The sequence below is a fragment of the Stomoxys calcitrans genome, chromosome 1 (genome assembly GCF_963082655.1).
Source record: "Stomoxys calcitrans chromosome 1, idStoCalc2.1, whole genome shotgun sequence".
NCBI classification, from domain to species: Eukaryota; Metazoa; Arthropoda; class Insecta; order Diptera; family Muscidae; genus Stomoxys; species Stomoxys calcitrans.
The window spans coordinates 86,825,832-86,843,507 of NC_081552.1; the positions used below are offsets into that span (position 1 = coordinate 86,825,832).

The following is a 17,676-nucleotide window of genomic DNA, read 5'->3' on the forward strand; positions in this document are numbered from 1 at the left end:
TGCCAGCCTTGTGGCTTCATCTATAAGGAAAGTAGCAAATGGTACCATAATGTACGAATTTTAAAGGATCATTTAGTCACACAAAATATTATGCCTTATTGTACCTACATACTAAATTTCAGTTTCACCCATCACTAGTTTCGTAGTTGTACCGACATGCAAAATTTTAGACCTTTTACTCCATCTGTGAAGAAAGTAGCAAACGGTACCAATTTTGGTACCGAAATATAAAATTTTGAAAAAATCATTAAGCAATCTATCATTTATTTCTTAGTTGTACCTACCAAATTTCAGGCCTCTAGCTCCATCTGTAAAGAAAGTACCAATTGCGGTACTAAACGTACATTTTCTCACGTTTCCAGTACTATTTTCCCATTTTTTCTTTTCTTTCCTTAAGTAAAATTTGAAAATTCTAGCTCTATACAGCCCTGTATAAATTTCACCCATTTCGTACATTTTTGGTACTTTTTTTAGTACCTAAATGTACAAATTTCGAAATACTTCTATAGTCGCCCATATAATGTAGTCATGTTGTATCCAGGTACCAAAATTCAGAGCTCTAGTTAAAATTACAACGAATATACCAAATAGTACCTATTGTGGTACTAAACGTAATATTTCTTCCACTTCCGATACGAATTTCCAAAATTTGTTTACCAATCCTAATTTTTTCGAGACGTCCTTAATTTGAGCTCAAGAACATAATTCTCTTTCCGTTCGCGCTATGCAAACATGCACCATTTCGTACTTGTTATTACCTAAACGTACGAATATCATTGAATCCAGCCTTATCCCAAGACCAAGACCAACATTCGTGCAAAATTTCATGATTCTAGGCTTAAGCCGTTGGGCTGAGCGATGACCAGTGAGTCATTCAGCAATCAGTCAGTCACGCAACTCTGTTATATATATAGAAGACTAGCCACGCTTTGCTGGCCACGATGTTACACCCAATTTTGAGATCTTTAGCTAAATCCGCAAAAAAGGACCATTTTGTTTCTTTTTAGTATAGCCTTCGGGACACATAGGTGCGGCAAGTGATAGCATACGTAGGGCATGTGGGGAGGATGGCGAGACATTAGAGCATTTCCGGCTTTCACGGTTAACAGACACCGGCACTTTGCTATATCAGGTTATGGACCGTATTTGGCACAGTTGTTGAAAGTCATAACAGAACACTATGTACAAAATTTCAACAAAATCGGATAAAAATTGTGGCTTACAGCGGCTCAAGAAGAGCCGAGAGATAAAGTAAATATGGGAGCTATAACCAAATCTGAACCGATATGGCCCATTTCTAATCCACAAATGACCCACATCAGAAGTTAATAAATTTCAAGCGGCTAGCTTAACGCGTTCGACCGATATTGTGATTTCGACATCTGGGCAAAGTTAAACCGGCTAGCTTTACGCGTTCGACCGCTATCGACGGACGGACATGCCTAGATCGACCCAGAACGCCGAGACGATCCAGAATATATATACTTTATCGCAGATCAATAATTCGAGGTATTACAAACGGAATGACTAGATTAGTATACCCCCATCCTATGGTGGTGGGTATAATAACAACACGTAAAAGAGTGCTAAGTTCGGTCGGGCCGAATCTTATATACCCTCCACCATGGATAGCATTTGTCGAGTTCTTTTCCCGGCATCTCTCTTAGGCAAAAAAGGATATAAGAAAAGATTTGCTCTGCTATGAGAGCGATATCAAGATAGGGTCCGGTTTGGACCACAATTAAATGATTTGTTGTTGACCTGTGTAAAATGTCAGCTAATTCGAATAACAATTGCGCCCTTTGGGGGCTCAAGAATTAAAATAGAGAGATCGATTTATATGGGAGCTGTATCGGGCTATAGACCGATTCAGACCATAATAAACACGTATGTTGATGGTCAAGAGAGAATCCGTCGTACAAAATTTCAGACAAATCGTATAATAATTGCGACCTCTAGAGGCTCAAGAAGTCAAGATCCCAGATCGGTTTATATGGCAGCTATATCAGGTTATGAACCGACTTGTATTTTATTTGACACTGTTGTTGAAAAAAAAAAAAATAAACAAGTAAAAGCGTGCAAAGTTCGGCCGGGCCGAATCTTATATACCCTCCACCATGGATCGCATTTGTCGAGTTGTTTTCCCGGCATCTCTTCTTAGGCTAAAGAGGATATAAGAAAAGAGTTGCTCTGCTATTAAAACGATATCAAGATATGGTCCGGTTCGGACCACAATTAAATTATATGTTGGGGACCTGTGTAAAATTTCAGCCAATTCGTATAAGAATTGCGCCCATTGGGGCTCTTGAAGTAAAATAGAGAGAACGATTTATATGGGATCTGTATCGGGCTATAGACCGATTCAGAACATAATAAACACGTTTGTTGATGGTCATGAGAGGATCCGTCGTACAAAATATCAGGCATATCGGATAATAATTGCGACCTCTAGGGGTCAAGAAGTCAAGATCCCAGATCGGTTTATATGGCAGCTATATCAGGTTATGAACCGATTTGAACCTTATTTGACACAGTTGTTGAAAGTAAAAATAAAATACTTCATGCAAAATTTCAGCCAAATCGGATAGGAATTGCGGCTTCTAGAAGCTCAAGAAGTCAAATCCCCAGATCTGTTTATATGACAGCTATATCAGGTTATGGACCGATTTCAACCATACTTGGCGCAGTTGTTGGATATCATGACGTAATACTTCGTGCAAAAACTCATTCAAATCGGATAAGGATTGTGCCCTCTAGAGGCTCAAGATGTCAAGACCCAAGATCGGTTTACATGGCAGTTATATCAAGTTATGAACCGATTTAAACCATACTTGGCACAGTTGTTTGGGTATCATAACAAAACACGTCGTGCGAAATTCCATTTCAATCGGATAAGAATTGCGCACTCTAGAGGCTCAAGAAGTCAAGACCCAAGATCGGTGTATATGGCAGCTATATCAGGTTATGGACCGATTTCAACAATACTTGGCACAGTTGTTGGATATCATAACAAAACACGTCGTGCAAAATTTCATTCTGATCGGATAAGAATTGCGCACGCTAGAGGCTCAAGAAGTCAAGACCCAAGATCGGTTTATATGGCAGCTATATCAGGTTATGAACCGATTTGAACTATACTTAGCACAGTTGTTTAGTATCATAAGGAAACATGTTGTGCACAATTTCGTCCCAATCGGATAAGAATTGCGCACTCTAGAGGCTCAAGAAGTCAAGACCCTAGATCGGTTTATATGACAGCTATATCAAAACATGGACCAATATGGCCCATTTACAATACCAACCGACCTACACTAATAAGAAGTATGTGTGCAAAATTTCAAGCGGCTAGCTTTACTCCTTCGGAAGTTAGCGTGCTTTCGACAGACAGACGGACTGACGGACGGACGGACAGACGGACGGACGGACAGACGGACGGACGGACGGACGGACGGACGGACGGGACATGGCTAGATCGACATAAAATGTCGCGACGATCAAGAATATTTATACTTTATGGGGTCTCAGACGAATATTTCGAGTAGTTACAAACAGAATGACGAAATTAGTATACCCCTCATCTTATGGTGGAAGGTATAAAAACGTCATGCAAAATTTCAGCCTAATCAGATTGGAATTGCGCCCTCTAGAAGCTCAAGAAGTCAAGATCTCAGATCGGTTTATATGACAGCTATATCAGGTTATGAACCGATTTTAACCATACTTGGCACACTTGTTGGATATCATAACAAAATACTTCGTGCAAAAATTCATTCAAATCGGATAAGAATTGCGACCTCTAGAGGCTCAAGAAGTCAAGACCCTAGCTCGGTTTATATGACAGCTATATCAGGTCATGAACCGATTTGATCCATACTTGGCACACTTGTTGGATATCATAACAAAACATGTCGTGCAAAATTTAATTTCAATCGGAAAAGAATTGCGCACTCTAGGGGCTCAAGAAGCCAAGACCCAAGATCGGTTTATATGGCAGCTATATCAGGTTATGAACCGATTTGAACCATACTTGGCACAGTTATTGGATATCATAATAGAACACAGTGCAAAATTTCATCCCAATCGGATAAGAATTGCGCACTCTAGAGGCTCATAAAATTTTGCACACATACTTCTTATTAGTGGTTGAAATTTGCCGTTGTGTTTTGGTATTACTTAAAACAATTGTGCTAGCTATGGTTGATAACCTGATATAGCTGCTATATAAAACGATCTCCCAATTTGACTTTCTAAGCATCTGGAGAGCGCCATTTTACATTATTTTGGAGGTAGTGTTTTCCTACGACTTCTAACAGCCATGACAACTACGGACCATATTGGTTAATAACTTTATAAAGCTCACACATATTTGAAAAATTTATTCAAAGAACTTGACAAATGCAATCCATGATGGAGGGTATATAAGATTCGGCCTAATCGAACTAAGCACGCTTTTACTTGCTTTTTTTACCCTCCACCATAGGATAGGGGTATACTAATTTTGCCATTCTGTTTGTAACTACTCGAAATATTCGTCTGAGACCCCATAAAGTATACATATTCTTGATCGTTGTGACATTTTATGTCGTTGTAGCCATGTCCGTCCGTCTGTCCGTCCATCCGACTGTCTGTAGAAAGCACGCTAACTACCGAAGGAGTAAAGCTAGACGCTTGAAATTTTGCACAAATACTTCTTATTAGTGTAGGTCGGTTGGTATTGTAAATGGGCCATATCGGTTCATGTTTTGATATAGCCGATCTTGGGTCTTGACTTCTTGAGCCTCTAGAGTGCGCAATTCCTTTCCGATTGGAATGAAATTTTGCACGACGTGTTTTGTTATGCTATTCAACAACTTTGCCAAGTATGGTTCAAATCGGTTCATAACCTGCTATAGCTGCCATATAAACTGATCTGGGATCTTGACTTCTTGAGCCTCTATATTATTATCCGATTTGTGCGACGGATCCTCTCATGACCGTCAACATACGTGTCTATTATGGTCTGAATCAGTCTATAGCCCGATACAGCTCCCATATAAATCGATCTCTCTATTTTTCTTCTTGAGCCCCCAAAGGGCGCAATTCTTATTCGAATTAGCTGACATTTTACACAGGTCTCCAACATATAAATTAATTGTGGTCCAAGCCGGACCATATCTTGATATCGCTCTAATAGCAGAGGAAATCTTTTCTTATATCCTTTTTTGTCTAAGAAGAGATGCCGGGAAAAGAACTCGACAAATGCGATCCATGGTGGAGTGTATATAAGATTCGGCCCGGCCGAACTTTGCACGCTTTTACTTGTTTCAAATTGTACATTGCCTCAAGCCGATCTATCCACGAAATTATAATTTTAAAATACTTAAAAAATAGTTAGCAATACGTTTCTGAGCACGGACTTTCTTTCAAATATTCAAAAACTGAGCGTATAAAAAAGTGGCTATAAATTTTTAATATTTTTATACCCTACAACACTATTGTCGTACAAAAAACAGAGTTAGCTTCATTAACAAGCATACCGATCGACTCAGAACTTTTCCAAAAAAGTTTTAATAAAAAATTTTTCAAGACAAACCTTATATATAACAAGTAAAAAGGCGTTAAGTTCGGCCGGGCCGAACTTTGGATACCCACCACCTTGGATATATATGTGAACCACCTTTCCTCAAAATCCGGTGCAAAATTCATACCTTATGCCCCATAGCAGCTATGTTCCGATTTGGACCAGATACTAAGAAGTAAAAGTTATTGTTCAATTTTATATAATAAAATATTGGTCTTTTTAGTAGTTATATCTAAAAATAAACCGATCTTAACTATATTCCACACGGATGTTGAAAAGCATAACATAAGTCAGTGTGTCAAATTTCAGTGCAATCGGATTAAAAATGCGCCTTTTATGGGGCCAAGACTTTAAATCGACAGATCGGTCTATATGGCAGCTATATGCAAATCATGATTGATCTAGACCAACTTGCAGAAATATGTGGAGGGGCTTAACTTAACTCTTTGTCCCAAATTTCGGCAACATCGGACAATAAATGCGCTTTTTATGGCCCCAAACCTAAAACCGAGAGATCGGTCTATATGGCATCTATATCCAAATCTGAACCGATCTGAGCCGTATTGACGGAGGACGTCGAAGGGCCTAAGACAAATTTCAGCAAAATCGGGTAATAAATGTAGCTTTTATGGGCCTATGACCCTAAATCGGAGGATCGGTCTATATGGCAGCTATATCCAAATCTAAACCGATCTGGGCCAAATTGACGGTGGATGTCGAAAGCCTAATACAACTCACTGTCCCAAATTTCAGCAAAATCGGATAATAAATGTGGCTTTTATGGGCCTAAGACCCTAAATCGGAGGATCGGTTTATATGGGGGCTATATCAAGATATAGTCCGATATAGCCCATCTTCGAACTTAACCTGCTTATGGATAAAAAAGAACCTGTGCAAAATTTCAGCTTAATATCTCTATTTTTGCAGACTGTAGCGTGATTTCAACAGACTGACGGACGGACATGTCTAGATCGTCTTAGATTTTTAACTTGATCAAGAATATATATACTTCATAGGGTCGGAAATGGATATTTCGATGTGTTGCAAACGGAATGACAAAATGAATATACCCCCATCCGTCGGTGGTGGGTATAAAAATCAATTTGTGTTTGTTTGTATGTTTGTGTGTCTCTTATAGACTCAGAAACGGCTGAACCGATTTTCTTGAAATTTTCACAGATGGTGCATAATGACCCCGTGGTGAAAATAAGGTACTACATTTTTTGATATCGGAAGGGGGGCGGACCCTCCCCCTTACCCTAATTTTCAGAAATGCAGATCTCGGAGATGGGTGGTGCGATTTAAGCGAAATTTTGTGTGCTCTCATATTGTACTCTAAAAATAAAAATTTGGTATCCAAGTTTCGGATGTGGTACCTAGGGGGGCTGCCCCTCCTAAAACCCACCAAACATATATTTAGACCGATCACGACAATATGGGACTCAAATGAAAGGTATTTAGGATAAGAAAATGTATCTGATATCCAATTGTCGGACCATGTGTTGGGCGGACCAACCCCCAAAACACCTCTAAATCGGACATATTTACTGACCATGGCAATATGGGACTCAAATGAAAGGTATTTGCGAGTAGAATACGAGTCTAATATCCAAATGTGGGACCACATTTCTTGGGGCCCACCCCTTCCCCATAACACCCCCCAAACAGGACTTATTTACTGACTATGGGAATATGGGGCTTTAATAAAAGGTATTTAAATGTAGAATACGAATCTGATATCCAAATATGGGACCAAGCGTTTGCTGGGCCGCCTCTCACCAGAAATATCCCCCAAAGGGGACAAATTTACTAACATAGCAATATTAGGCTCAAATGAAAGGTCTTTGGGAGTAAAGCACGAATTTGATATCAATATTCGGGAAAAGTGTCTACGGGGCCACGCCACCCCCACAACACCACCCAAATAGTAAGTATTTTCTGATTATTGCAATATGAGGCTCAAATAAGAGGATTTTCAAAGTGGAATACGAATTTGTATTTTGTATTTGTATTTGTATTTTTATTATGATAAAACCCATACAAAAGACAGTGTCTTATATAAAGCATGGGTTAGTAAATTGATAAATACAATGAGTTCAACAAGTTTTCATTTAAATAGAACAATAATTGGTACAAAATATTTAACAATTTAAGCAAAGTTACTGATACAATATTTAAGTTAAAAAAAGGTTTAAACAAAACAAAAAAAAGAAAAAGAAACTTTAAAGAAAATTTAATCAAAGTTACTAATAAAATAAATTAAAAAAATAGTTATAAAAAAAAACAAAACAAATAATTAATTAAAATGATTATAAATCAAAGATTTGAACTGTCGTTCATTACTTATAATTTGAATACTATTGGGAAGATTATTCCAGAGACGTATAGCATTAACAAAGAACTGTTGTTCAGATACACGATATTGATGACGTATTTGTATTACTTGTTTACCTCTTGTAGAGTTAGCAAAACGCAAAACAGAAGCCAGATATGACGGTTCATTGGTATAAATTATCTTGTGGATCATTTGCAACAAGCGTATCTTAAGGAACGAGTTAAAAGAGACACCATATACTTGTCTGGCAAAGTCAGATACCCGGTCTCTTCTACGCAAACCAAAAATGTATCTAACGACATCGTTAAAGGCCACGTGCAATTTATTCCTATGAGTTACATCACTACCGTAAAAAACCTCGCAAGAGTATAATAGTTTCGGCAGAATAAATGTCCTAGCCAAAAGCATTCTTATTGACAAAGGGGTATACTGTCGACTCATATATAAGTTTCGTAAAACGCCGTAGGTCCTGCCCACTGTCATTCTGACATGATTCTTCCATGAAAGTCTATCATCAAACTCCAAACCAAGGTTTCTTGCAGATGAAACAATCTCAATTGGGGCTCCAGCAATTGCCACATCAAGATTGGGCGGCATTGTCACCCGATTCCTACCAATTACAAGGCACTTTGACTTTATTGGATTTAAAAGAAGTCCGTTGGCGTTTGCCCATGTGTTTATCCTATCCAAGTCATTATTTAGTCGAAGTACGCCATCGATCAACCTCCCCGGCGAGGAGCTCATATACAGCTGTACGTCGTCGGCATACATATGAATACCACAGTTGCGCAACTGTCCAGGAAGGTCATTGCTATATAAGGAAAAAAGGAGTGGGCCCAACACAGACCCCTGTGGAACACCTCTTGAGACTGGAAGATAACTAGAACAGCGGCTATCAACACATACCGATTGGCTATTCGTAAGATAGGAATATATAAGATCCGTTGTTCTTTCAGAAAATTTAAATAAATGTTTCAGTTTAAGGCAAAGTATATTGGGATCAACGGAATCAAAAGCTTTCGAATGATCTAAAAGAACAAGAAAGGCAACTTTATCGCTGTCAATATCACTCCTTACATCTTCAACTACTTTCAACAGTGCAGTAGTGCAACTGTGCTTTGGCCGGAAACCAGATTGAAAATCTGTTAGCAGCGAATTATTCGCAATATATTCAGATATTTTCCGGTTGACTAGAGTCTCAAATATCTTAGAGACGAATGGAAGTATTGCTATTGGCCTAAATTCCTGGTTATTCTTTGGTATTGGGACTATCCTTGCCCGTTTCCAAGACTGTGGATAGCAACTCCTTAAAATAATATTGTTAAAAAGATGGCACATATACGGAAGAATAAAGGGTAGAATTATCCTAAAAAATCTTGGGTCAATACCATCAGAACCAATGGCATTAGACTTAATTGATTCTACAGCGCTAACGATATCGTTTTGTTCAAAACGCTCAAGATCAAAACGTAGGTCTGGTGAGGTGTTGTTACTACTATGGTTTACGTTACTAAATTCACTGTCGTAGAAATGTACGTTTGGCTCAGGAAAAGATATGTTCAAGAAACTCCTATTAATCTCATCTAAATCAACATGTCTATCAATTGATGCATTATCACTTCCTATTCCAATTGACTTTATATGTCTCCAAGTATATTTCGTGTTCAATGCCTCTTGAAATTTACGACTAAAATAAGCTATTTTCTTCGTCTTTATACAAGAAGTGGTCTGATTCCTCGCACGCTTGTAATCATTAAAGAGTTCAGGTGTTCTAAAACGCTTCCATCGAGAGTACGCACAATCTCTTTTACGTATCAATACTTTAATATCATTATCAAACCACTGATTCCCATTCGAAAAAACAGTTCGGGTCTTCATCGGAACACATTTGTCGAAAATCTGACTCACATTATGTTGAAGAAATGCAATCTGTTCATCTACGCAAGACATGCCATAAAGTTTCTGCCACTCAACGGTGCCAATTTCACAAAGTAGTGACTTATAATCAATGTTTCTATAGTCTCTGTACGTATATGTTATACTTGTATATTCCATTGGAACGCCATAAGTCAAAAAACATAAATCATGTTTTGAAAATAGGGGTGCCGATAATTGATCATATAACTTAACATCAGTCTTGGAACTTACGAAGAACAAGTCAATAAGAGTCTCTGTTGTCATTGTATAGTGTGTGGCAGTATTGGAATTAACAACATGCAACCCTATTGATTGCATGCTCCCCGTCAAATGTGTTTCTTCAAGCACATTACTATTAAAGTCGCCAGTGACTATAATATCATTATAATGACAATTTATATCCTCAAGTCTCTTCACCAAGTCATCATATTGCACTCTTTTGTTCGGACGGTATACAACCCCAACCAGAACTTTTCTACGCAAACAGTGAAGTTCGGCAAAAATATATTCAACTTTGTCTGTTGAACTAGACGAAGCAATGGGTCTGAAATCTATGTCATGTCTTATATAGATAGCAACTCCACCACCTCTGCCATCCCGATCGGATCTTAAAAACCTGTAACCATCTACAGATACCAGTCTATTCCCATAATGTGGTTGAAACCATGTCTCAGAGACCGCAATAACGTCAACACCGGATTTCTCAAATATATAGCGAAACTCATCAATTTTGTTCTTAAGGCTCTGAGCATTTATATGCACAATTTTCAGTCCTGGCTTCTGTCGCGCTAGAACCCTGACCATCAGGTGTATATTGTCTCTAGAATTTTCCCTTTCATTACGAGGGAACAACATATTGAGAAACATAGATGTAATTGTAGACAGTACAAATCTTTGATTTTAAATTTATGTATGAAAAGGCAACGTTATTTAGTTTGAAAGATAAATAAAAATAAATAAATAATAGTTTAAAAGGGTTTAATTTCATGAAAAATTTAATTAAAAAGATTCTCATCATTATTGTTTTAGCAAGTATCTGCGTTATGTTGTTCTCTGCTAGTTTCAGCAGAGCGAAAAAGAGTATCCAGCATATTGATGTGTTCAATGCAAATTGGGTTATCATTAACAAAGTGTTTGATATAGACCAATCCGCGATAAGTGTACGCCGAATGTACTTGATTTTGTTTCCTCAATCGAACTGCAGCTTGAAGGATCTGATAGTTGGAATGTGTTAGGTTTTCTTTAATATAAAAATTGGTTTCCGTTTGAAACCCTAATATTGATAAGGATAGGTTCGATTTGGTTCGATTCTGAATTCGCTTAATGTTTTTAAGAAATAGTTTTTGTCGTATGGAGAGTGTAGTTTGACAATAATTACAGCATCTGGGGAATAATTCTGGTGCTTATTGTTTTTGTTTTGCAGTCGGTATATGGATTTAACAACTGGTGTAGGAATGTTTATAGTTTGACATATATTTTCAAAATAGAGTGGAAGATTTTCGCCTTCAGTGTACGGAATTCCGTTAAGTCTAATATCACATGCAACCAGAGAATTAGCTTGTTTTAGTGCTTTTATTTTTAAGTCTTTTATCTCGGTTTTGAGGTTGGAAATTTCACACATAGCTGTCTCTAATTATGATGCTCTTTCAATTACATTGTTTAAGTCCACTCTCATTTCGGTTATTTTCTTATTAATTTCTGTTAATATTCTGTCCTCACTTTCCTTAGTCATTGCTTTTATTTCACTAGATATACTTTCGGATTGTTTTTCGAGTCGACTGTCCAGGATTTGCAAGAGGCGAAAAGAGGAATCCGCAATTCTGGGGGAATTAGCCAGATTTTCAGTCAATGAGTTTTGGGCTTGGAGTCTTGATCTTTTTGGAGCGGACATTTTCGATTAAGAATTTAATAATAAAAATAAAAATGTTTTCAATATTTGACGATTTTATGGGATTTAATAATTTTCCGATTTTGTAATTTTATTTGACAATCTGGCAACTCGTTTGAGGTATTGCCAATGTCTTTTTAGCTAGGTCACGAACCTATGATCTGGCAATGCCGTGTTATAACCATTTGACGTTTAGTGACTGTTTTTGTTCTTCTTTCTCTTGTTATGTTCACAAGGTTGGTATTGTTTTGTAATTGTGCTTTATGTTTATGTTTCTGTTTTTTTTATACCCTCCACCATAAGATGGGGGGTATACTAATTTCGTCATTCTGTTTGTAACTACTCGAAATATTCATCTGAGACCCCATAAAGTATATATATTCTTGATCGTCGTGAAATTTTATGTCGATCTAGCCATGTCCGTCCGTCTGTCCGTCCGTCCGTCCGTCCGTTTTTGTTTGTTTGTTTATTGATACCAGACATCACAAGATAAAAATCTTATAAGTGACGATGCCGGTTTAAGGAATGGATTACATCGAATATGTGTTAAGAAAAATATAAATAAAAAAGTAATTATATTATAAAATTTATCATAAGAGAATTTTTTTAGGAATTATACTTTAAATATAGTGTTTGAAAATTGTTTTCTTGAAAAGAGTAGCATTACTTATGGTTTGGATGTTGGATGGCAAATTGTTCCAAAGACGAATACTGTTGATTAAAAATTGTTTTTCAGAGTTTGAGGTTCGGAAGCGTGGTAGAATGATTTTTAGTCCTCTGCCAGATCGAGCAAAATGGAGATGATCATAAAGATATTTTGGCTGCTTAAGATAGATTATTTTTTGCAGTAAAATAACGCATTTCGCTTTGAGGAGGTTTTCGAAACTAATGTCGAATATTTTGTGGGCGAATTGAGAAATTCGGTCTCTCCTTTTCTTATTAAATATGTAGCGAGCAATGTTATTGTAGCTTACTTTTAGTTTGTTGAAGTCTCTCGAATCACAATTTGCGAAAATTTCACATCCATAAAGTAGAGTAGGTATAAGGTAAGATTTCGCTAAAAGCATACGTACTTGAAAAGGTGTAGAAGTCCGCGCAGACCACAAACTTCGCAGCATTCCTTGAACTTTACCAACAGCTTTGTTTATATGATTAGTCCAAGTCAGTTTGGAATTGAATATTACACCAAGGTTGCAGGATGTATCAACAGTTTCTATTACCGAGTTGTTCAAAGTAGCTCTTACAGGAGGAATCTGGGTGGTTGATCGTTTTAAAATTTTCATCAGTTTAGTTTTTGACGGATTTAGACAGAGACTATTTTTACTCGCCCAGTTCTGGATTTCATTCAGATCGCAATTAATATTATTTATACATGATTGTACGCAATTTGGTTTAGCGCTGGAGAAAAGCTGAACATCGTCAGCGTACATTTGCACATTACAATGCATTGGAATATCAGGTAGATCATTTATGTATACAGAAAAAAGTAAGGGACCAAGGATAGAGCCCTGCGGAACACCTCTAGGTACATCAAGTGCCGCAGATGTTGTATCACCGACATTGACGGATTGACGGCGTCCGGTAATGTATGATGAAATCAGTTTACAGGCCGGTTTGGAGAAAAAGAAAAGTCTGTCAAGCTTCGAGATAAGAATATCATGGTTCACTGTGTCAAAGGCTTTACTGTGGTCCAGTAAAACCAGAAATGATACCATATTATTATCCATATTTTGTCTCAATTCTTCCACAACGTCAATTAATACAGTAGAGCAGTTTCTTTTTGTTCGAAAACCAGATTGTCTATCATTCAAAAGACCTCTGAAACTCAGGAAGGCATCTATTTGAGTATTTATAATACGTTCCAAAGCTTTAGAGAAAAACGGCAGGATAGCAATCGGACGGAACTCTGAATTCTGTTTGGGTATCGGTATAATTTTTGCCAATTTCCAGTCTGTTGGGAACGTTGACTTTGTAAGAATGTTGTTATAAATGTGTGTAACAAATGGAAGTATTTTCGGCAGTACCAATTTGGCAAATCTAGGATGTATGCCATCAAATCCCATTGCGTCAGACTTTATGGTTGCAAAACTTTGTAAGACTTCTTCGGGACTAACACATCTAAACGAGAATGTGTCTTCAATCTGTGCTGTAGAAATATTAGAATAAGTGTTTGTGCCAGGGTCCACAGTATTTATTTTCAAAAAGTTTTCATTTATCTCATCTAGGTCAGAGATAGAAAGACAATCAGTGTTGGTATTGGATTTCGATCCAATTCCGATGTTCCTTATTTCTTTCCATTTTCGCTTACTATCAATTGCATTTTCGAATTTCCTTTTATAGTACTGCTTTTTGGACTCGTTAGTCTTTTTGAGCACATCTCTTCTAGCGGATTTAAACGTGTCATACAGTGTAGGCAGTCTATAACGTTTCCATCTTTTATATGCCAAATTTCGAACGCTGATCAAGTGCTTGATTTCAGGAGTAAACCATGGCTGTTGTTTTCTGTTAGTATAAATGACTTTGACAGGAACGCATGTGTCGTAAATTGAGCAAAGGTTATGATTTAGGAAGGAAACTTGTTCGTCAACACCTTCCATATAGAAAATCTCTTCCCAAGGTACTTCATCTAAACTTTGATGCAGAAGTGGCCAGTCAATGTTTTTGAAGTCGCGATATGTCGATGTACAAACAGTGGGATTAATTTCGAAGTGGTATGTGACGAAAAGCAAATCATGCTTGGAGAATGCGGGGGCATCTAGCTGATTGTAGAGAGATATTTTGGACAAATGGCTGACAAAGAACACATCTAGCAGACTCGCGTTACTTCTTGTGAAGTGAGTTGGTGCGGAATCATTCACAGGAAGTAGCCCTAGGGTTTGCATTGAGTCGGCAAGACAGCGCTCAACAAGCAAGTTGCTATTAAAATCACCAGCTACGATTATATTGTCGTACTCGATGGAAATTATATCAATAGTTTCTATTAATTCTTCAAAATCTATTGATGAATTTGGTCTGTAGACGCAACCCAGCAGTAATCTTTTCTTGTCATCAGATAAAAGTTCCAGAAATAAGTATTCAATGCGGGAAGAGCGGTTTGACATACATTTGAGAGAGCAGCTTATACCATGTTTGATATATATAGCTACCCCGCCGCCATGAGTATGACGATCCGCTCTAAACAGTTTGTATCCCGTAACATGAAAAATGCTGCTATCGATTTCAGGATGAAACCACGTTTCAGATATACAAATGGCGTCGATGTCGGAGTTAATAAATGTATCGCGAAACTCATCCATTTTGTTATTAAGACTTTGGGCATTTATGTGCACCAGTTTTAGGCCTGTTTTTTGTTTTGATAGTATTCGTATCATGCATTTTAAGTTGTCTTTGGAACATTGTTTTGCTCTATCTAATATTATAAGAAAAATAAGTAATGCTACAAAGGTTTGTATAGTTACTTAGGACTACAATGTGAAATTTACTTAAAGTAAGTGGTGTAACATTTATTTTTTCTATGCAGGAAATCAGTGAGTAACAATTTATGTAAATAATAATAAAAAGTTCGAATAATTTATATATTGAGTCATGAAATATTTTAATTTTGATCATTATTATTGCTGGAATATTCTGCTGGCATGTTGATTGGTTCAGGACCGCCGCGAAAAAGATTGATTAATTTGCTGGTACTATCAACCATGATAGGTGGCTCATCTTTTGTTCTTTTGACATATACGAGGCCACGGAGACTAAATGTTGACTCGATGCATTTTTGCCGTTTTAGTTTAAGTGCATTTTGAAGTATTTTGTAGTTATAACTGGTAAGATTTTCGTTTACATAGATATGTTTATCGGAATCATATCCCACATGTTGTAGTTGCAATGCAGTTTTATGACTTTTTTTGAACTGCGATATATTTTTTAAAATAAAGTTTTTATCAGAGGGTGATGTTAGATTCACCATGATTGTTTCTGGAGTGTCTCTATTTTTATTAACATTGCAGACTCGATAAATTGCTCTGATGGTTGGAGTAGCAATGTTTAGATTGTTGCAAAGAGTGTCAAAAATTTGAAATAGATTTTCGTTATTTGTATAAGGGATACCGTTTATCCGAAGGTCACTCGCAACGTGTAAATTTTCGTGTTTTTGTTGTTGAACTTTTAGTTTTTCGATTTCATGTTTTAATACACCTATATCCTGGTTCATGTTTTCAATTTTGTCTGCCACTGTTTCAATTTTCTCAACACGATTGGTTATATTAGAAAGCTTTTCTGATAGCTTACCAATGTCTTTTCTAAATTCGTCCATGCTCTTATCTATAACACTTAAGAGTCTAGATTCACTCTCGAGTATCAATGCTTTGATAAGCTCAGATTGTTTCTCGAACCGTTTATCTATGAGTTGAACAATACGTTGAGGAGAGTCATAATTAGACAAGCGAGGAGTTTTGCATACGTTCTCATCAGAGTAAGATCCACGGCCTTCTCTCCACCTTTTTGGCGCCATAACCAACTTATCTGTGGTGAGCGTGTTTTCACTGTTTATTGTTGTTATTTCAATTACTGGTACTTGCTCAGAGTGTGCCATGCTAAGAGATATTTATTTATTTTTTCAGTTTGTGTTTTTTTTTTTTTTTTTTTTTTTTTTGTTTTTGTTTTGTTGTCACTTAAGAATTTGCACTGAATGTTAATTGGTTCTTTATATTTTCAAGCGCAGACACTCACGAGAATTTAGATAAAGAGCACAGAGAGATGTTCAAATTTATCTAGTTTGATGTATATGTACTTGTAGCAAACAAGTTGTTTTGTTTATTTTATTTTGTTTTGTTTATTTGTATCGACGGTGTTTGACTGTTTTTCTGTTATTTTAGGTATCACAGTGAATTTGTTATGGCAATCTTTGGTTGTCGGTAGATTGAAATGGGTTTAAACTGATGTTTCTATTAAAACTTCAAGGAGGTAATTGAAACACGTCCGTTCTCACACCGAACGGACGTGTTTCGAAAGCACGCTAACTTCCGAAGGAGTGAAGCTAGCCGCTTGAAATTTTGCACAAATACTTCTTATTAATGTAGGTCGGTTGGTATTGTAAATGGGCCATATCGGTCCATGTTTTGATATAGCTGCCATATAAACCGATCTTGGGTCTTGACTTCTTGAGCCTCTAGAGTGCGCAATTCTCATCCGATTGGAATGAAATTTTGCACGACGTGTTTCGTTATGATATCCAACAATTGTGCCAAGTATGGTTTAAATCGGTCCTTAACCTGATATAGCTGCCATATAAACCGATCTTGGGTCTTGACTTCTTGAGCCTCTAGAGTGCGCAATTCTCATCCGATTGGGATGAAATTTTGCACGACGTGTTTTGCTATCATATCCAACAATTGTGCCAAGTATGGTTTAAATCGGTCCATAACCTGATATAGCTGCCATATAAACCGATCTTGGGTCTTGACTTCTTGAGCTTCTAGAGTGCGCAATTCTTATCCGATTGGAATGAAATTTTGCACGACGTATTTTTTTATGACATCTAACAACTGTGCTGAGTATGGTTTAAATCGGTCCATAACCTGATACAGCTGCCATATAAACCGATCTTGGGTCTTGACTTCTTGAGCCTCTAGAGTGCGCAATTCTTATCCGATTGGAATGAAATTTTGCACGACGTGTTTTGTTACGACATCCAACAACTGTGCCAAGTATGGTTCAAATCGGTCCATAACCTTATATAGCTGTCATATAAACCGATCTTGGGTCTTGACTTCTTGAGCCTCTAGAGGGCGCAATTCTTATCCAATTTGAATGAATTTTGGCATGTAGTATTTTGTTATGATATCCAACAACTGTGCCAAATATGGTTCAAATCGGTTCATAACCTGATATAGCTGCCATATAAACCGATCTGGGATCTTGACTTCTTGAGCCTCTAGAGGTCGCAATTATTATCCGATTTGCCTGAAATTTTGTACGGCGGAT

General features: G+C 37.2%; 1 protein-coding gene across 1 annotated transcript in view; it reads right to left on the reverse strand.

The window, feature by feature from the left end:
• The window catches only part of LOC131996386 (uncharacterized), a 92,251-nt gene extending 77,255 nt beyond the window's left edge, over positions 1-14,996 (reverse strand). Inside the window, exon 1 of the mRNA XM_059366030.1 lies at positions 12,774-14,996. Coding sequence (XP_059222013.1) covers positions 12,774-14,996 — 2,223 coding nt within the window. The remainder of the gene's footprint in view (positions 1-12,773) is intronic.
• Between the last annotated feature and the right edge of the window lie 2,680 nt (positions 14,997-17,676).